Below are 22,066 nucleotides of genomic sequence, written 5' to 3' on the forward strand. Positions count from 1 at the left end.
GGGCAAGCACCGAACCTGCCTTTTTAAATGGACATACAGCAGGTGGGCATAAGTATCCCAGAGGAAGGCAAAGCACTCCACAGACAACCGGCGATGCCTGTGTGGGCCGCAGCACTGGCGTCCACGGGTGTCGACACAGAGCTAGTACCAAGGCTGTGCAGAGATGCCTGCACACGTCTCCCTGGTGATTTCACCGACAGACTGCAGGCACGCAGCGTGCCGGGGCCATTCCGACACCCAGGAGAAACCAACCTTGAGGCCCACCCCCGTGTTGGTTTGCGGGGAGGCACGGGAGGAGGCACGCGAGGGGGTGGCGGCGGGGGCGTGCGCCGCGGTTGCGGATGCCCACCGCACCAGCCATCCGGCCCCTGGCCGACGGGAAGCACCGCCGCGGGCGCGGAGCGGGCCGGGAGAAGCGCGGGCCGAGCTAGGCCGGGCACTCCCCCCCCGCGCTACCGGCCGTCCGTGCGGCCCCGCCCCTCCCCGCCCCCTGCGCCGGCCGGGGGCGGGGCCCGTGTCGGGGGCGGAGCGCCGGGCGCACCTGGGCGACACCGTCCCGCCCTCTCCGTCCCAGCCGCTGCCGCGGGAACGCGGGCGCTTCTCCGCTCCCGGGGCGGTGGGGTCCGGCCGTGCCCCCGAGCCGTGGCGGCGGCGTCCGCAGCGAGAGCGCCCCCCGAGCCGTGGGGGAGTATAGCCCCAGACTCCTCTGAGGAGAAGGAGGAGGCGGCGGCGGCGGGCAGGCTCCGCGGCGCGGCCTCCGCGCCCTCCCCGTTCCGATCGGCCCGGCCCCGCCTGCGCCCGCTCGCTGCCGGGTGGGCGTTGGGCTCCCGCGACGCGATGTCGTCGCGGCGGCGGCGGAGGGCGGCCGCCGAGGAGGAGGAGGAGGAGGAGGAGGAGGCGGCGGGTAGCGATAAGGTGAGGGTGCGCGGCCGGGGGCCGTTGGCGGCCGTTGGGGCAGGTGTGCGGGCGCGCGCCGCTCCCGCTCCGCTCCGCGCAGCGAGGGGAGGGGTGGGGGCCGGAAAGCGGCGCTGCCTCCCCCCACGGATCGCCGGGCCCTGACTGCGACGCGCGTGGGGCGCCACGCTGCGCCCCCTGCCTCGGAAAGAAATCCTCCCCGGCCCCTCCCCGTGCTGTAACGCTGCTGTTCGCTCTTCGAGGCGAGAGCCGGGAGAGGGCGACGTGCCAAGGGGTCTGGGTGCGCGGGGGCTAGGGGCCCACGCGTGTCCTGCCCCACTGCCATCCCCCCCCCTCCCCCCGGCGAGACTGAAATGGGAGCGCCCGGTTTCTCTCCGGGCCCGCAGCAAAAGCTCAACGCCGTTGACCTGTCAGGCTGCATGTTTGTAGTTCACCCCTTGCCGAAGTAGCTGGGGCCAGGCGAAGAGCGTGCTTCGGCGCGGTTGGGCCCGTGTGGCAGCACGGAAACAGACACGGAATGGTGATCTGCTCCGGTTAAAGGCTGTGTCAGCGCTTCCCCAGCAACTGTTTCTGTTTTATGGCCTTTTAAGTGATAGGCATTCACCTCTGGCCCAGAAAGGACTTACAGTATGACATTTCTGCTAAGGCAAGAGGTTTTCAAAATACTAAGTCTATGCATCAGGTTCATTACAGTGGCAAAACAGCCACAGTGCTGTTCTTTTGTTTGCCGTGGAGTTAAGGCTTATCTCTACAAAAGCTAAGCACATCACAGTTGCTAATTGTCTGAATAAACCGAAAGAGATGTTTGCATTTTGGTAACAGGAATTAAAAAAAAAAAAAAAGCTTTCTGATTTCTAAATTGAGTTTGCAATACATGGTGGAGGGCTCCTGAGTTGGTGACTATTGAATCCTGCATAGATGTCGAAGCTGCATAGTGTGCAGTCTGCCTTAGGCGTTGTGGCAAGGAATTGGAAAGTGAAACTCAATAGTCAGTTTTTATTCTGCACTTTGGTTGCAAGAACTTAAAGCCAATGAAATTGAAAATTTGCAGTACTGTACTGCATTGAGGACTGTGATCAAATAAGGTAATGTTTAGGCTATAGCTGTGCAGAGAGTATTTCTCTGTAGATGAGAATTAACTTTTGAACATGATTTCTTGTAGCAGTGTTCTCAGCTGCTTTTCTGTGGAGTTGTTCAGGTTTGCTTTATTTTGTTAAGTTCATTTCTGAGGTGCGCAGTGAGCTGCCTTCAAAGAATTCTTCCTGTTCAAAGCCTCTAGTCTCCGGACCTCAAAAGGGTCCACCTAAAACTTACTAATATTATTCTTGCATGATTTCCAGAAAGGGAAATGCTATTCTTGCCTATAGGCCTACTGTGCTTTTACTTCAGCTGCTTGACAGTCTAGTGTTTCATCCAGTTTCAGATGATGTTGAACAGACAGGACTCTGCTGCTGTGTATGCAGCTAGGATGCTGGTTACAGGAGGTGAATTTCAATATGCATACATCTGTGATGATTGCTTGAACTGTTAGATGATATGGAAAGCCTTTTCCACCACACAGAAGACTTTTTGACGGATTATTTGGGGGACCCTCCTTGTTCCCATTAGAGTTGTTCAACCTATCTGTGATGTGCACAGCACTGGTGACCCTTATCATGGATCACAAGCGACATTAAGGGTTGGTTTTACATATTAAGCTGTCTTCAGTGCCGTTGGTAACTGTAAAGATAAACCAGCATTTTGTACTGAATTTTCTATTAGTTTGGGTCTCTGTTTTGCATATGAGTACACGGGTAATGCCTGCTCTAGGTGATTTGATGGGAAGCATCTGTTCATCTGGATTCACAGATGCCACATTATACACCTTCTTAGATGGTTATCTTTCTGCTCTACCTCTTGCCTGACCTTTACAACAAGCAGGTAGCTTATTGTCCTTTGGCTATTTTGAGATGACCTATTTGGCAAAGTAATTGTGTATTTGGACCCCAAACTTGTTCTTTTGTTCCTAACTACTCAGGATGGCTGTGATGCAGTGGGTTTCCACTGCTTCCTAGTATGCAACTCGGAAACATCACCCTCTTCCTCACTTGTAGTGAAGGAGAAGACTTGGTTATCTCCTTTCATATGGTTACTGCTTTGTGCTGCTTCTGCTCTTGTTGACCCGATTAATTCAGACTTCCAGATACCTAAAGGTGACATGCTTTACAGCACCTTCTTTGCCAAAGCAGAGAAGCGCTTTGTGTTTGCTGAAGAACTCCACAAACACTAAATATGTCTGGAGGGTTTTGTCTTTTGTACTTTCAGTACAAAAGTATTTCAGTTTGTTCTCAGTATGTAATCTGATACTTTTTTCATGTTATGCTTACTATGTCCATAGATGCTCATTTCCTACTGAATTTAAGTGAAGGTGGTTTTTTTCTTATTTGCGTGGGTTTTTTACCACTAACTGGAAATAATTGGTAGCCATCTCTACATCCATATCATTTCAAATAAAAGTTAACTTGCTTGGTTTTGTATGAAGGAATATGGTATGCCCTTTGTGAAGCTTCTTCCTGAAGATCCCAAGCTCTGCAAGTCTCGGTGTCTTCAGTTGCTCACTAGCTTGTTGAGCTGATGACTTTTTGCAAAATTCCCCTGAACATGCCTTTGCCCTGTAGGGCTTTGCAATTTCACGAGTTTGTCGTTTCTTTGCATTGTCCTGTGGCATTCAGGAGTGATTTTTCGGTTGTCCCTTTTTTATTTGTTGCTGCTTGCCCTGGACAGTCTTTTCCTAAGAATGTCTTGTCAAAGTGCCTTCATAAATACTTAGTGGCCCTTGGGAGCAAGAGGAATGATTTGGCATTCAAATACTTAATATGTATAAGTCAGTTAAAGTTTTACAGATTGATCTGCGTGTGTTCATGCTTCTTTTAAAATTAGTTGTTTGCATTCTTTACTAAAAAGCAAGTGACACTGCTTTCAAATGCTTCAAAAAAATTAGTGTATTCTGGAAGTAATCACACAGTTATTGCTCTTTGTACTGTGCAGAGTTGTTGGAGTAGGACAGGGAGGGGGTAGTGGAATCGTGTTGCATTGCTGGCCGTGGGAACAAGTGCCTGTTTGCCCAGGGTCATTGTTAATTATTTGTAACTAAAACAAGCCCAGAATCCCTGAACACTGTTTCTCCTATGGTATTGAAAAAGCTGTTTCTGTTCCATGAGACAGCCCTTCCAGGGAATCAATTGCTAGGTAAGTTGCTCAGACCTGTGAAGCTGGGTTTGGGTCTTGGGTCTTTGATGCCCAAAACCTCCCAAACCCTCATGGAGGTAAATGAAATTCCTGATGGCAGTGTGGGTTATGGTGGAACAATAGAGTCTGTCATGGATCACTTAGTTACTTAATTTCACTTACTTCTTTTGGAATATCTGGAAAATGGATCTGTTTAATTTTCACAGAGAAGTCTGACCTCTATGCTGTCCGCTACAAGCATGGTAATAATAATAAGGGCTGACTATTTCCAAACCTCTGTTTTCTTGGAAGTGGTGGTGAATTCGTACTAATGCAGATAGTAAAGGATCTGTAGGTTTCAGTCTTGGATTCAGTATGTGCAGCTCTCTTGCTTGTGTTTCTGCGTATGTGTTTGCTTGTTTCAAGCATATGGCTTTAACAGTTTGGGAAAAAAGGGTTCGTTATTCAGGATCTTCTGACACTTTGATATCTTGACTTCAGAGGAAGGTATCAAGGTACATCTAACTAAATACGCTACAATGTGGTCTAACTGAACTATTGACTTTATTGTAAAACTTCTGAGAGAGACTGCAGAAAGCTCAAAGCTGGAGGAGAAAACTTACTTTAAGTAACATGTATACAGGTAAAATGACAATCATTCTTTTGCTTGCTAACTTTTTTCACATAAGCTGTTGGAAAATGTCTTCATTTTCCCAGTTGCTCTTCATGTAGACGCTGCATTCTCTGAGAAAAACATATTTGCTGTCTACCTGGGAGTTCCTTATTGTGTCCTGGAAAAAAATGCAGTACAAGTGGAACATTGCAAGGGCCTTTGTAACTAGGATAATTCTTGTGCGTGGTTCACTCGGCACGTGCTAATTGTAGTGGAGGGCGTGTGGTACAAAACAGCAATTCAGATGCGTATGTCCTTTTAGATGATGAAAGGTTGACGTCTATTTTTTTTCTGCATGACACACAGCTGTATTCTGGCAGCTGTTGCAAAGTAGCCAGCAAGCAGAAATCCACATGGAAGCTTAATTTGTGGCAAGATGTCACGTTTGGGAGGCTCTGGCTCTTGACTATTTGAGTTCCTCCTTTGTATGGCCAACTATTTGTGGTCTTGTACAGAAGATTTAGCTTAAGGATGAAAGTCTTGTCTTTAAGACCACCAAAATTAAAACAAAACAAAACCCTACAACTAAATAAATCTTTGTCTTGGGATACTTTGGAAGTTATGAAAACCGATGAGCATTGTAGTGTGTCAGATACACGTGTTTATTATGCACTGAGCTGTTTGTAGTGTGTGAATAACTGTCATGTTTGCCTTCTTTCCTGTACTTGTTAGGCCTGCATCATCTCAGCCTTGTTGGACTTGTATTCTATGAGCTGATCAGATAGGTTCTCTTGAAAGAACATGTGTCTTCAAATGAAGAGAAGCAAGGCAATGACTTCATTGCAACATCTGTCCGTTACAGACACTTGGGATGTGAATCAAGGAGACAGGAGTGACACACATTCTGCATGTAAAAGGCTCTGTCACCTGCGGTTTGAGAACTCTAGAAAAAAATTAAAACACCTCGGATCAAACATTTAATTTGGAGTTGGGGTTGAAAGGTGTCTTAGTCACTTAGGACAGTACAGCTTCTGCTGTTTTCAATTAACCTTTGAAAACCTTGTAAATACCTGCTTATGGTATGAAACCCATGGCGTTTCAATTAATACACCTTGCAGGGCCTTGTTGTTACTGTGTGTTCAGCTTGGCCAAATCCCAAACCTGAAGAGCAGGAGCAGGAAGGGCTGTTTGGTTTTATACTGAACTCCAAAACTGCTTCTACAAGGTCAAGCTGAAGTAGCAAGACTATTTGATTTTTTTTTTTTTTTGAGGGCTTTGATAGTGATGAACTTAGTGTTTCCTTCCATAATGATTGTTGTATTCGTGACTATAAACTGGAATGTTTATGATCAATCATGTAAAATAATTAAGAAAACAATTAGCAAGAAAGACTTGTCTCCCAGTGATGGGGTTCTCTAAGCACTTCATGATGCAGAAGACAATTAACTAGCTTTTAGTGAACAACTTCCTCTTTGGCTTCTGAATTTGCAAATAAAATGCCTTATTCAGGAAATGGTTGTGGCCATTATAGCAATTAACTGGAAAATAAAGTGTTCAGGGTCATTTCTGAGGTATGTTACAAAGGGAAGTTGAAGATAGTTGCGAGTCTTGTCTCCCACTTGTTATTGTAGCAATGTAAAGCTAAAAAATGACCAAATGCACCAAGTTCTATACAACTTGCAGGTTGCACCAGCCAAGCTCCCAGTAGTGGCAATATGAAGCATGAGCTACTGAAAAGCACATCAGATAAACACAGACTCTCTCTTCAAGGTGTTCAGATACTTTGAAAAATGCCATGCACTTGTGAATTCAGATGTTGGAAATAGCAAATCTAAAACATTGCGTCTAATGAGGTGCATAAGTGACAGTTGTGTGTTAAATATAAGAGGGATAAAACTAAGTGTGATTTTTTAATTTTTTTTTTTCAATGTTTAAACACCGTTTGAGTATGGAAACATTTTCTGCAATATCAAAAGCCCAAAAATGGAACAAAAAAGTTTGGGGGTATTCTTAGTTCTGAGTGCTTAAAAGAGAAAGTATCTCTGCCATGTGCAAAGCAGGGATTAATATTAAAGACGCTAAGTCGTGGTCTTAGGGCCAGGATTACTTCCCATCATCTGTACAGTGAGTAGTATCTTCTAGAACTGTACAGATAGCTTGCTGCACTCCAGTGCAGGTCACAGTAGTTGGAACATGGCTTTGGGAGAGACCTGTGATCCCCCCAATTGCATCTGTAGTGATTTCCTAAGCTATGGTATGACACTATGAGAAACATCTCTGAATAACAAGGTTGAAAGCACAGTATTTTTTTATTTATTTATGTGCTTTTTCAAGTGTTCTACAGACTTTCTGAAGTCTGGACCACAGTTAGAGTATTTGCTCTTTTTACTTGTATTAATTATAGACAAGGTCTGTCTAATAATTATTCAGCTGTGGGGTTCCAAGGAATACGAAAAGCATTGATCATGTTTTTCAGAGAAGTAAATGATGTAAAATCCATTCAAGAATTTCATTTTGGGCAAGCGTGTGGTACATAAAGTGAATGAGAACAACACAGGCCTAACACATTAAAAACCAGAATTACTCTTCCTTTTACCTGTTTCCCTAGTGCATGTGTACAGTGCCAGCTCACAATCTCGGGTTCTAAAAAGATAAAAACAATTTAAAAATGAAAAGGATGGCATTTTCCCTCGGATAGTGTCCCTTCAGAGAGCGCCGTGGACGGTGACTCCGAGGCGGGAGCCCAGCGCCTGCCGGGGCGGGGGGGAGAGCCCGCCTGCAGCACCCTGGCCAGCTCCCGGCCGCCCCGGGGACGGGGCCAGACCCACAGCCGCTTCTGCGCAGCTTCTGGGGATAGGCTGTCCTTGACTTTGCCCGGCGAGGTTTGAAAAGCCTTATCTTTTCCACCTGCGTTGTTTACAGAGGTCAGTCACCGAGGCAATGGTTACACTGAAGTGTAACTTCCTGGAAAAAGCCAACGGATTGAGAGGAAAAGGCAATAGCCTATAAACAGACCAGCCATACGATGGCTGGGATTGTAGGCCACCTTAATTCTGTGGTGTCTTATGGACGGGGCGAGAGGGAGGATATACCTCTGCTATCTTCCAAAATGCCAAAAATACTCGGAACAAGGGAAGAAAATAATATTATTAAGGAAAAGTAGGAAAGAAAAGCAGTCACATTCATGGAAATAGGTTAAGGAGAAAGAACCAAGATCTGTGATGAGGAAGTTGGAAAGAGAGGGAGACTGAGAAATAGCAGTGTAGCGGTGGTGAAAAAAGTTTTCAAGCACAGTTACTTCACGGTCCCCAGAGCTGTTAACAACTGATGAACCTGAGGCAGCAGGGCAGGCTGGAAGCTGTTTGGGATTGTAAGGAGGTGAGGCAAGTCAGGTAGGTCAGGAGGAACTTCAGGTCTCAAGAGAGCCAGACACTGAGCCAGAGACAGCTCTCTGCCTTACTGCTGCACCAGGGCCAAGTGCAGCCTTCTGATTCCCTGGAGCTGTGGTGATTGTAACATTAGAGCAAGTGGAGTAAATAATCAGCACCCTTAGTGTTGGCTTTAACTGAGAGAAAAATAGTCTTGACTGTCTACTCTGACCCTTGGTGGCAATTTGTACACTGTCACCGAAATATGTACTGCCTATTTTGTGTTTGGATTAGACACATAGTCTGTCTAGATGATGTCTTCCTGAGTGGTCATTAGTGAATACTGAAGAAACAACTGCAGTCATACAAGAAATTATTCTGAGTGATGCTGTGCCCGTAGGACACTTGGTCATTTCACAGTTTGTTTTCGGATCATTCTTTTCAAGCCAGAGGGTTCAAGTCCTAGCGTATGTATGTATGAGACTGTGCCAGCAACCTCTTTTCATTGTACAAAGAGACTGGTTTTTTTTCATGCATTCCATTTCATTTTTTTTTTTCTTAATGTGACATTAAACCACCAGAAGACCCTTCTCCTTATTCCATAAAAGGTTAGTTTGAGATATAGGTGAGGGAATGTGTTAGATGGTTGGGAATTTCTGTTAAACTCATGTGTTGTATGTCAGCTGTAGTATTTCTGGAAACATATCCTCATGGCTATGTACGTGGGTTGAAAAAGTGCCTAGAATATGAAGTTTCTTGAGCACAGCAGGTAATGTCACATCTGAGTACTGGTATTCTTATAAACATTTATTGGGATACATTTGTCTCCTGCAACATCTACAGTTTCACTAGCACACCATTGTTGTATTTTTAGAAGGTAATGTAGGTTCCTAAAGTAATGTTTATGACTCTGAATACTGTTTTCTGACACAATAATCTTGTGTGTTGGTTTTCTTTTTTTTTTTTTGTCTTTTTTTTTTTTTTTGTCATAGGAAGTGGATTTGGAAGAAAGACTTGGCCAGTTGGATCTTAGAAGTGATTCAGATGTTCCTGATGTTCCTCCACCAACAGACAGCACTCCAGAAATCCTCAAAAGGGCTTTGTCAGGCTTGTCTGCCAGGTATAGTAAAACAAATAGCTCTCAAATTTAATAGCTGCTGGCTAAAATTCTTACAGATTATGTTGCAGTTTTAATTCTTACAGATTGTACTGCAGTTTTAAATTTCATATGATACACATGAAAATTCAAGGATAATTTTTTTACGGGATATCATTGATTTATTTATGCTTTGATAGTCCCTTCAGTGTAGTATTTTTTGCATATACCTGAAGATTGCCCATTGCATGCATTTTTAAGTAAACCGCTGCAATGTTTAGCTACAGTTTACGTAAACATTTGCCATTGCTCAGCCTGAGCATTGCAATAAAATGGGCTAAAGAACAGTCATTGGATTTGATATCCAGAATAACTATTTCTGGGGGTTATAATAAACTGATTTCCTACATCCAAGGTTAAGGGGGGGCAGTATTTGTGTATAAAGGAAAAGGGAAGCAGTGTAAATTCTCTGGGTGAGCTTTGCTAGCTTTTTGTGACAGCATTTCCACTTCTAAATACTTTTTCTTTACAGTTAAATACAATATAGCTTTTATTTTCATACCTTTTAAAGCAATGTTTAATTTTTTCCTGCCGTCTCTTTTCAAACCTAGGTTTCTGCCTCCAACCCCTGTTCACAGGAGCTTAAGGGCTAGCAAATGCGGGGGTGGGGGTGTATGTGTATAGACAGACAGATAATCATGGCGACCTGCATATTCATGGAGGCTAATGAATAAAGTTCCTAGTATAATTTTTTGTACAGTCCCTTTACAACACTTGATCAGTCAAACCCTTTTGGGGGTGGGAATTCATGTTACATTTTTTTCACTAATGCAATGAAAGGGCATTTAGGTGTGTGATAGATCACATACAAAAAAACTACCTAGTAAAATGAATGTGTGTATCATATATACCTTATGCTTAATGTAACAAACCAAACAATATACAATGTATATTTTAGTCGCAACTTAGGTCTTGCAAGAGTCAGAAGAAGGACCTCCAATCCAGACTACGATTAAAAACTTCCAAGTCCTTCTAAAAAAACTGATCTCCAGTAGGTATCTCCAATAGCAGTGTGAAACTACAGTTTTTTGACTTGCTCCTTTTCTAATCTGTTGTCCATTTCTGTTGTGATGTCTGGGAGCCATAAACAAACATATTGTTCCCAGGTTTCAAAAAGCATGTTTCTAAACTGCACCAGCTGCAAGCAGAATGTGATGTTCTCTACTGCCATCACACTGCAAGGAGTATCTAGTTCCTCTCACTTTCAGACTTCTCTTGCCATGTTAAATGTGGAAGTCTTAGGTCTCCAAATCAGACTTGTTCTAAAGGGCACCTGCATGGTGATACTTCAAAGCCTGCAACTAAGAGGCGCAGGCAAAACCTTTCCTGTTTCACATGCTTGAAATTCTTTATTGGAGTGTTTGCACAAAGGTGCTTTGAGTGCAAAATTAAATTCTTGGTGCTTTCTGAACGCTAGATTCAAAATTATCCGCTAGTTTAGTAACTGGCAGTCCCACCAGACCTATTGTCATAACGCTCAACATGAGTGAGTTGCACTGTAACTCTCAGAAATATTGTTTCTCTTTGTATTTGGTCTTTAGAGAAAATAGTATCGGTAACTTTCCAGTGGAGAGTTAGGATACAATAAACTTGCCAGGTGGCTGCCTAGATTCTGGAGCTTGTTGTCTTACTGAAGCTGTCTTTCCAGTGCTGCGCTTGTCAACACCCTCAAGATGTGGTATTTTAACATTATTCTTAAGGGAAGTTGCATTCTTCTAAAGGAGTCTTGCTCACTATAGATATGCCACTAGGAGCAAGCTGCTACTCTGTAGCCCACCTCATAGAGGAACATAAAGCATCTGTTGCGATAAAGCCTGTTGTGCCTTTGTTCTGACACTTAAGGCAAATCCGTTTAGTGTCTTTAGCTGCCATTAACCTGCCGATGAATAACATCCTTGAAAATCAAATTAATATAGTTGAAGTTTACATTAAAACTGGAGTATGATGCAAAACCAACAGTGTCCCCTGAACTGGGTGTATCTCTTGATGGAGCAATGAAACACAAGACTGATACAAAGCAAAACATTAGAAAGAATTTCTTTAAGCTATAGTAGGGGCTTTTGTGTTTAGCAGTAACTTGTGATTAATTGGTTCAGTGTACTTTTAGAGGCAAAATTCTTGGAGGGAAAAACACAGGCAAAAGAGGAGAAAAACTTACTGAAAAGTAATATGAACAACAAAATACAGACTATTGATACCTAGAAACATTTTCATGGCAGAGTGGAGCATATGATGAGTTTTTTTTTAAACTGTTTTTTTTTAAATGAACTGGGCTTTTTATTTTTTCCTGATACTGGCCTTTGGGGGCAGGGGGTTGGGGTGTGGGAAATGACATTTTGGTTACTCTAGAAGTTACCAAAAAAAAAAAAACCCCAAACAACCAAAAAAAACCAGCAAAGACTTCCCAGTTGTTTGAGGTTTTTCTAAAAAGAACTCTTATTTTTTTCAAAGAAGGCATTCTGCACCTTGAGTACTGTGTTCAGGTTTGGGCCTCTCACTACGAGAAGGACATTGAGGTGCTGGAGCATGTCCAAAGACCAACGAAGCTGGTGAAGGGTCCACAGCACAAGTCTTATGAGGAGTGGCTGAGGGAACTGGGATTGTTTAGCCTGGAGAAAAGGAGGCTGAGGGGAGACCTTATTGCTCTCTACAACTACCTGAAAGGAGGTTGTAGCGAGGTGGGTGTCAGTCTCTTTTCTGGAGTAACAAGTGATAGGATGAGAGGAAAAGGCCTCAAGTTGCACCAGGGGAGGTTTAGATTGGATATTAGGAAAAAATTCTTCACTGAAAGGGTTGTCAAGCACTGGAACAGGCTTCCCAGGGAAGTGGCTGAGTCACCATCCCTGGAGGCATTTAAAAGATGTGTGGATGTGGTGCTTAGGGACATGGCTTAGTGGTGGACTTGGCAGTGTTAGGTTAATGGCTGGACTTGATGATCTTAAAGGTCTTTTCCAACCTGAACAATTCTATGATTCTATGGTAACAGGAATTTCTATTCTGCTTTCCTTAGGTAGCCACAAGCAGCTGCTAAGGTCTACAAGAGCAAAAGAGTACAGCTAGTTTGACCCATCACCCCTCATTGTCACATGTTTTCCTGTCCTGGTTCCAGTGCTCACAAGAGCACAGGACTGCTTTCAATAGATAACCCTCTACCTGGCAAAATAGCTCCTTTGCTGCTACAGGAAGATGGTGATCGCCTGTTTTTTTTTTTTGTTTGTTTTTTTGTCTGTTACTCCCCAAAGAATCATATGCTTTTTACCTGGCAGCCTTTCTTTCATATGCAAGCCTTTACATGGCTGGGCTCCCATCAATCTTGCTGATTATGTGATGCTTTTTGAGGGTCCTGATGTATTTTCATAGCAGCTTCAATATGGGGTTGATCCATTTAATTGCAAATGACATTTGGGGGGAGCATGGGGGAAGAAGGTGGCTAACTTTAATTTCTTTTACTGTGTATCCTGTTTAGTTGGATAGTTGGTTGATTCTGTGTTTCTTGCTATGTGTTTTATTAAGCACGAAAATTTCTGGAACTCCACTGTTTCTAATACACTTTAATCTCTAGTTAGTAAAGGAAGTGACATTTATTTTCATTTGTAACTGCTTGCTTTTTATCCTCTTTTTTTTTTTAAATAGATGGAAAAATTGGTGGATTCGTGGAATTGGAACTCTAGCTATGATTTCTGTGTTTTTTCTGATCATATACCTGGGATCATTTATGCTGATGCTTCTGGTAAGTCTGTTTAAATACATTCTGCCATGCAAGAGTTACTTGATCTTTTCGTTCATCGTGCCTAAGACAGCTGGAAGCAAACTGCACAGACAATTCAGAGCAATTTGTCTCTTATTTGTGTAAATATAAATACTTTTGAAAAACGTTGGACAGATTCACAACTGGGCCTTGTAGATTAAGGACTTCTTATGTAGTGTAATTATTTTTTCTCTTTAAGTAGGAATTAAAGTAACTCTAAGAAGTTGAACAATTGTTGCCTTGAAGTTTACTAAACTACTGTCATCCACTTCCTTGTCCAGTTCTTGTCACCTACCTTTGAGGTTTGTTTAAAAAAAAAAAAAAAACAAAACCAAAACCCAAAAAACCCAAAGACCCAAGAGTTTCATTTTTGAGGCTGAGGAAAGCAGGCAGCTCTGGTCTGCTGTCTGTGACCAGCACTGAAAGCCTTTCCTCAGGCATGCTCCATTAATTCCCTTCTTCTCTATGGGGCTGCCTTGTGGCCTTGGGTTTATCTGTAGAATGGAGCTAGATCCCTTTCCAAGGTACAGAGATAAAGTGCATTTTTAGTTCATGAAGTGAAATAATAACAATAACAATATTCATACACACTGTATACCTGGTCAGCCTTTACTGCTTCTTTCCATCATTTTTATTGCTGGTATTTTTATTGAATAATGGTTTAACTATCTTTCCCAGTCATGGCAAGTAACAGGCAGGGATGTGGCTTCTAAAACACTGAAATTGGTACTTCTGGGTAACTGCTTTCATTTTTGACTCTAAGTTTGTTTAACTGTCAAAATGTGCTTTTACTTTTTTCATGGTCTCCTATGAAACACCTTTTGGATTGTATTCATAGAATCATTTAGGTTGGAAAAGACCTTTAAGATCATCAAGTCCAACCATAAACCTAACACTGCCAAGTCCACTACTAAGCCATGTCCCCAAGTGCCACATCTACACATCTTCTAAATACCTCCAGAGATGGTGACTCAGCCACTTCCCTGGGAAGCCTGTTCCAGTGCTTGACAACCCTTTCAGTGAAGAATTTTTTTCCTAATATCCAATCTAAACCTCCCCTGGCGCAACTTGAGGCCGTTTCCTCTCGTCCTATCACTTGTTACTTGGGAGAAGAGACTGACGCCCACCTCGCTACAACCTCCTTTCAGGTAGTTGTAGAGAGCAATAAGGTCTCCCCTGAGCCCTCTTTTCTCCAGGCTAAACAATCCCAGTTCCCTCAGCCACTCCTCATAAGACTTGTGCTGTGGACCCTTCACCAGCTTCGTTGGTCTTTGGACATGCTCCAGCACCTCAATGTCCTTCTCGTAGCGAGGGGCCCAAACCTGAACACAGTATTCGAGGTGTGGCCTCGCCGGTGCTGAGTACAGGGGCATGATCACTTCCCTAGTCCTGCTGGCCACACTATTTCTGATACAAGCCAGGATGCTATTGGCCTTCTTGGCCACCTGGGCACACTGCCAGCTCATATTCAGCTGGCTGTCGACCAACACTTCCAGGTCCTTTTCAGCCAGGCAGCTTTCCAGCCACTCTTCCCCAAGGCTGTAACGTTGCATGGGGTTTTCGTGATGCAAGCAGGACCTTGCACTTAGCCTTGTTAAACCTTATACAGTTGGCCTCGGCCCATCAATCCAGCCTGTCCAGATCCCTCTGTCGAGCCTTCCTACCCTCAGGCAGATCAACACTCCCACCCAACTTGGTGGTGTCTGCAAACTTACTGAGGGTGCACTCGATCCTCTCGTCCAGATCATTGATAAAGATATTAAACAGAACTGGCCCCAACACAGAGCCCTGGGGAACACCACTTGTGACCGGCCGCCAACTGGAGTAAACTCCATTCACCACCACTCTTTGGGCCCGGCCATCCAGCCAGTTTTTTACCCAGCAAAGAGTACACCTGTCCAAGCCATGAGCAGCCAGTTTCTCCAGGAGAATGCTGTGGGAAACCGGTCTCAAAGGCTTTACTAAAGTCCAGGTAAACAATATCCACAGCCTTTCCCTCATCCGCTAAGTGGATCACATAGTCATAGAAGGAGATCAGGTTAGTCAGGCAGGACCTGCCTTTCATAAACCCCTGCTGACTGGGCCTGATCACCTGGTTGTCCTGCACGTGCCGTATGATGGCACTCAAGATGATCTGCACCAAGGTCAGACTGACAGGCCTGTAGTTCCCTGGATTGTCCTTCTGGCCTTCCTTGTAGATGGGCGTCACATTTGCTAATCTCCAGTCAACTGGGACCTCCCCAGTTAGCCAGGACTGCTGGTAAATGATGGAAAGGGGCTTGGTGAGCAGTTCCACCAGCTCCCTCAGTACCCTTGGGGGGATCCCAACCGGCCCCATAGACTTGTGTGTATCTAAGTGGTGTAGCAGGTCGCTAACCGTTTCCCCTTGGATTATGGGGGCTTCATTCTGCTCCCTGTCCCTGTCTTCCAGCTCAGGGGGCTGGGTACCCCGAGAACAACTGGTCTTACTATTAAAGACTGAGGCAAAAATGGCATTAAGTACCTCAGCCTTTTCCTCATCCTTTGTCACTGTGTTTCCCCCCCACATCCGATAAAGAATGGAGATTCTTCTTAGCCCTCCTTTTGCTGCTAATGAATTTATAGAAATATTTTTATATTGTCATTTATAGCAGTAGCCAGATTAACTTCTAGTTGGGCTTTGGCCCTTCTAACTTTCTCCCTGCATAATGTCACGAGATCCTTGTAGTCCTCCTGAGTTGCCTGCTCCTTCTTCCAAAGGTCATAAACTTTTTTTTTTTTTTTTTTTCCCCCCTGTATTGTCTTGAGAGACTGGAATGCTGTTTCACCAGTATTATGCTCTGCATTACAGTCTCTACATCTGAATTAGTCTGGTTTATATTTCCTGTTTTCAGGTGAATGACATAACATTGTTTCATTGGTGGAGGATTTTCTTTTTTGTGTGTGAAGAAAAACAAAAAAGGCCCCTTTAAAGTGTAGGTCATTGTAGAGAGGTATTTTTTTCACAATCCTTCCTTTAGTAGTCTGTTACACTTGAGAATGATGATAATGAACAAAAAGGAACTAATCAATTTGCAGCGTGATTCAGTATATTCATGGTAGACTCTGAGATAGCTTTGCCCATGATTGCAATCAAGAAATGAACCAAAAAGTAATTAAAGTTAGTATAGAATTGGAATAGAGTTCTTCCTCTGTTGTACCATAAAGCAAAAACTCTGTCTTCTAATATAGTAAACGGTTCATGAAGTTGGCAATTGAGACTACATAAAAAGAAGAATGGAGGGAAAAAACAGTTTTGTTCATGAATTATTTCATTTCACTGGAATCAGATAGCTTACATTTAAACAAGAATTGTTGTGCTAAACCCAAATCTTATGTTGTGCTAAAACCAAACCAATATTGAGACTGAAAATGCCTAGAGACTTGTAGGAAGGGTAATCCAGTGAAGTTTGGAGGACAAGCCCTGAGGCTGCTCTAAAAAGTTGGGAGACATGTTTTACGTTTGCCTGCTACTAAGGTAACAGGCACAAGTTTCCATGCCTTTGGACCCTGGTGTCCTTTTCCACTGTAAGGTGTAACGTTGTTCTTGCATATAGCATTTAAGTTTTATAACGTAGGCCAAGCAGAAGGAAGACCACAAGATAGGGGAGTAAGGTGGTGTAAGACTGAGGTGGTGTAAGACAGTTTAAAACAGTGTTCATGTGGAGTGAGATAAAATTTATTCATGAATGCAGGTGCTAAGAGAATACTGCAAAGCCTAGCATGCCAACATGCGCAATTGGTGTGGGTAGGTTCTCACTCCTGCCTCTGCATGGGATTACTGATGACCTGTGTTTGGCAATACTTGATATCTGGGCAGGGCGGTTTGCTTGGTGACTGTAGGTTAGACAAAACTGGCAGAGAGTCCTTTGGAGCCCAAAGACTGACAGGACGTACTACCAGACTTGCATGGGCAAGCACTGAAGTAGTGAGATCAGCAAAACAAAATGAAGGCTGTGGAGGGTGTGGCATTCAGACCTGGGTTAGACGAGCTTTGCTTCTAATCATCAATGCTAATTGCCCTTAATGAGACACTTGTAAGTGGAAGACCTGGGTGTCCAAGTTGTGTTGCACAGCTAGTTTTTTCCATTGGGCCTAGAAAATATTTCTTAAACTAAACTTAAAGATAAAACTTAGCCAAAAGAAATAGAAGAGCCTTCTTTACAGGAAGTACTTTTGACCTGCTGCTGCCAAACTGTTTTAATGAAGAAAAGTCAGGAGCTTTCCCTTGTTTCACCAGCATATTCTTGCAGCTAGCTGTTGTGGTTTAACCCAGCAGGCAGCTAAACACCACACAGCCGCTCACTCACTCCCCCACAGCGGGATGGGGGAGAGAACTGGAAAAAAGGTAGAACTCATGGGCTGAGATAAAGACAATTTAATAGGACAGAAAAGAAAGGGAAAATAATAATAATAATGATAAAAGAACATACAAAACAAGTGATGCACAATGCAATTGCTCACCACCTGCTGACCAATGCCCAGCCAGCTCCCAAGCAGTGGCTGCGCCCCCCCAGCCAACTCCCCCCATTTTTTTTGTTCAGCATGATGTCATATGGTATGGAATATCCCTTTGGTCAGTTTGGGTCAGCTGTCCTGGCTGTGTCCCCTCCCAGCTTCTCGTGCACCTCCAGCCTCCTTGCTGGCAGGGCAGTATGAGAAGTTGAAAAGTCCTTGACTTAGTGTAAGCACTGCTCAGCAACAACTAAAACATCGGTGTGTTATCAACATTATTCTCATCCTAAATCCAAAACACAGCACTATACCAGCTACTAGGAAGAAAATTAACTCTATCCCAGCCGAAACCAGGACACTAGCCCACTGTGTTTTTTCTCAGCATGCCTAGAGGTTTTGGGGGGGGGGGGGTTTAAATGGAGCTCTAGTTTTCCTTGGGCTTGCTTTGAAGCTGTCTGTTTTTGTGTGGAATTTGAATGCAGAATAATTTCTCCCCTTAATGCAGGTTGCAGTACTACTTACTGCCTTTAAGAAACAACTGCATCATATTTACATAGTTTTTTATTTCTCTTATTTTAGGTCTTAAGCATCCAAGTGAAGTGTTACCACGAAATCATTACTATAGGTTACAGAGTCTACCACTCGTATGATTTACCATGGTTTAGATCCCTCAGCTGGTGAGTAGCAAGCAAGAACATGAATAAGTAGGGACATGAAACTTGAATATTCATGTTCTTCATATCCAGTCATGGTGGAGTGATAGCTTTGTAGGTCATGTGCGGACATAAAACTTGACATCTGTCTCTGATACAGGATTCTGTAGTTGTCTTCCACTTGTGAACTTGGACAAGTCAGTTGGCCTTCTACTACTTCAACTTTTTTCCTTGTTATAAATATGTATATATATACACATATATGTATGCATGCATATATGGTTTAAGTCAGAATTGAGCATGTGTAAGCTATCTAAAAATGTGCATAGCCAAATAATCACCTGATATGTATTACCTGAACTGCTTTGATTTTTTTTTTTTTTTGCAGCTGTTAACCTTATGCAAGAAATAAATAGAACAGGTACCTTAAAGGCTCCTCTTTACACACACAGAGAATTAAAATAATAACATACAAGTTTTAAATCCTCTCCAATAATGCACTTAATCACAGGACTGCATAAATATAGTGTTGGGGGATCTTCTGAAAGCCAAAAGATGAGATTAATTTTTCTGGCAAATCCCGGATACTTGTGACAATGTCCATCTTATATGGGCTGGATAGAACTGGGGAAATCAACTCTTCTTCTGGGTTCTGGGAGGAAAAATAAAGTCTTTTGATTAGAGTCAGCATTATGGGAAGCTGATGGGCACATGTAGTATCTAAGGTGCTTAAGGACGTAATTCTTCAGACATGACCTATATTGTGTTGTTTTGGTTTTGTGTTGGGTTTGGTTTTTTAAGGAACTGAAATATCTAGGTTATTCCCTGTCTCTTGTCCCATTGCTTCTTCACTTCTAGAAGCAACTTTGCTGCGTAACGTGGTGGATTCCTGCTGTCGGCTCTTCTGTAAATGCTAAGCAGTTCCCCTCTGGTCACTCCTGGATTATCCAGGGGACTGATCTATTGTCTGCTTTATTCCATGGCTTCTGGATCTACAGCTAGAGCAGACTCATACATGAATGATTCTGCAGTCTTGCCAAAATTTTTAGAGGAGGAGGTGTGCTCTCTACCACTTAGTCTGCTTTCGCAGTTGACCACCATCACTTTCATATGTGGAGCTCAAATCAACTCCTCTGCATTGCCACACTAGTTAACATCAAAGCTCCTTTCAGTCCAACATCTTGCCACTGAGACTAAGTATTAAGACATTTTAATGAGATGAGAGAATCCTGTTAGTAGTCTGAACATCAACTATTTGGCTAGTTAGACATGTGAAGCCTTGCAAAGTGAGCGTTAACATCTATTGGTCACAAGCTGTTAAGTATCACCGCCGGTCACAAGCGGTGTTCCCCAGGGCTCGGTGTTGGGGCCAGTTCTGTTTAACATCTTTATCAATGATCTGGACGAAGGGATCGAGTGCACTCTCAGTAAGTTTGCAGACGACACCAAGTTGTGTGGGAGTGTTGATCTGCTGGAGGGTAGGCAGGCTCTGCAGAGGGACCTGGACAGGCTGGATCGATGGGCTGGGGTGAATTGTATGAGGTTTAACAAGGCCAAGTGCAAGGTCCTGCACTTGGGCCACAGCAACCCCATGCAACGCTACAGGCTTGGGGAAGAGTGGCTGGAAAGCTGCCTGGCAGAGAAGGACCTGGGGGTGTTGGTTGACAGCCGCCTGAATATGAGCCAGCAGTGTGCCCAGGCGGCCAAGAAGGCCAATGGCATCCTGGCCTGTATCAAAAATAGCGTGGCCAGCAGGACTAGGGAAGTGATTGTGCCCCTGTACTCGGCACTGGTGAGGCCGCACCTCGAATACTGTGTTCAGTTTTGGGCCCCCCACTACAAGAGGGATATTGAGGTACTGGAGCGCGTACAGAGAAGGGCAACGAAGCTGGTGAAGGGTCTGGAGCAGAAGTCTTATGAGGAGCGGCTGAGGGAGCTGGGACTGTTTAGCCTGGAGAAAAGGAGGCTGAGGGGAGACCTCATCGCTCTCTACAACTACCTGAAAGGAGGTTGTAGAGAGGTGGGGGTCGGTCTCTTCTCCCAGGTAACAAGTGATAGGACAAGAGGAAATGGCCTCAAGTTGCGCCAGGGGAGGTTTAGACTGGATATTAGGAAATTTTTCTTCACCGAGAGGGTTATCAAGCATTGGAACAGACTGCCCAGGGAAGTGGTTGAGTCGCCATCCCTGGAGGTATTTAAAGGACGTTTGGATGAGGTACTTAGAGACATGGTGTAGTGATGGTTTTTGGCAGTGTTAGGTTTATGGTTGGACTCGATGATCTTAAAGGTCTTTTCCAACCTATATGATTCTGTGATTCTGTGATTCTGTGATTGGGGGGAAGAGAATGAGTACTGTTTGCTCTGAGACTATCCAGAGATCCAGTCTTGAATCACAAGTTTTTATCTTCTGTGGCTGACTTTGTTAATAAGCCAAAGAGTATGTTGCCTGGAGAGGTGCATCTCCTAGTGGTTTTGGATTTGCTGTTTATTGGGTTTTACTGAGTGCTGCCTTGGCATTTGACGATCCCATTGTGACCTAACGCTAGAAAGCTGAGTAACTGAACTTGTATGAAAACCTGTGACAGAATCACTTGCTTGCTGACTGTTTTGACTGAAAGGAATTTCTTTGAAAATCCTTCAAAAAGAGATGGCTGAAGATGACATTTCACCTCAGTTGAACCTTGAGTCAGTTGAACCTTGACATAGTTGCAAAAAATTGTTTTGAAAAAGTTGTAGTAATAGCTGCATTTGCTAGTTAGTTGATGGATTTAACCCTGTAAGATTATTGCTCAGTCAAGAAAGCTAAAAGGCAAAGTGCGTGGTGGAGTGGAGGAGGAGATGCAGCAGTAACTCTTTCAGACGAGAATCTTCAGGCCAGATGGCAAAAGTGTACATTCAGATCCTCAGGCCCCATGTCAGATTCACTGTGCTATAACATCAGAGGATTTGTTATGCAAGTACCTTTTTCCTGTTTGTAAGTCAGAAATCACAAAATACCCGTATTATGATACAGGAGAAGAATATGCAGAATTGATTGTATCAATATTGATGATAGCAGATACTTGTTCTGTACCTTTAGAATATCTGAAAAGGACTTGCCTAGGTGTGGAGTATTCAATACTGTAGTTAAGGATGAAATGAATTTTCCAACTGTATCCTGCAAAATGTGTTTGTTTTTCTAGTGGAGTTGCTTTAGAAGAAGTAAATTACACCAACCCAGAAGTATAAGATGGGATTAAAACTTGAATTTTATTTTTATCACATGTATTTTCTACCCTTCTGGTTTTCCTTTTGTGTGGTTTTTTTGTTGTGTTTTTTTATTTGTTTTGTTTTTAAGAATAACACTTAAATATATATTACCTTGTTAAAATAACTGCTAGCTGTTGTATGTTGTAGGTACTTTTTGCTGTGTGTGAACTACTTCTTTTATGGAGAGACTGTAGCTGATTACTTCGCTACATTTGTTCAGAGAAGAGAACAGCTTCAATTCCTAATTCGTTACCACAGATTTATATCTTTTGCACTCTATTTAACAGGTAAGTGTAGGAAATTGCAAAAATGAAAGAACTTTGTGCTGCATTTGTTTCTGTGCTTATTTCTTTAAAAAAAAAAGTTGCTCCCCAGCTTTATGCACTTTGAGTTTCTTTTTCCTTTTGATGTTCGAGGAAATTAGGTGTTCTCAGTTCCATTCTTCCTGTGAAAAGATGAATATAAATTTTGCATTCACTGAGAAGAAGAAAGCAGCCTAAACAAGTAGATGATCTTGAGAAAGTTGAGCTAATAGCGCTCAAGAGAAGTTGGTGTGAATTCATTTTGATCGCTGAAGAACTGGGGCTCGGTACCTGAATACATGAACACTATTTTGGCAGCCTGTGGAGATGACTTGTATGTGTAATTGCTGTGCTGGGTTGATGCTTTATTGTGCAAGTGTTC

General features: G+C 43.4%; 1 protein-coding gene across 1 annotated transcript in view; it reads left to right on the top strand.

Annotated features, from left to right (window-relative positions):
• Window positions 1–837: 837 nt before the first annotated feature.
• Window positions 838–22,066, top strand: part of CDS1 (CDP-diacylglycerol synthase 1) — a 34,821-nt gene continuing 13,592 nt past the window's right edge. The window contains exons 1-5 of the mRNA XM_075499304.1: window positions 838–915; window positions 9,096–9,223; window positions 12,893–12,989; window positions 18,060–18,157; window positions 21,530–21,669. Coding sequence (XP_075355419.1) covers window positions 838–915; window positions 9,096–9,223; window positions 12,893–12,989; window positions 18,060–18,157; window positions 21,530–21,669 — 541 coding nt within the window. The remainder of the gene's footprint in view (window positions 916–9,095; window positions 9,224–12,892; window positions 12,990–18,059; window positions 18,158–21,529; window positions 21,670–22,066) is intronic.

The sequence above is a fragment of the Mycteria americana genome, chromosome 4, assembly GCF_035582795.1.
Source record: "Mycteria americana isolate JAX WOST 10 ecotype Jacksonville Zoo and Gardens chromosome 4, USCA_MyAme_1.0, whole genome shotgun sequence".
Classification (NCBI taxonomy): domain Eukaryota; kingdom Metazoa; phylum Chordata; class Aves; order Ciconiiformes; family Ciconiidae; genus Mycteria; species Mycteria americana.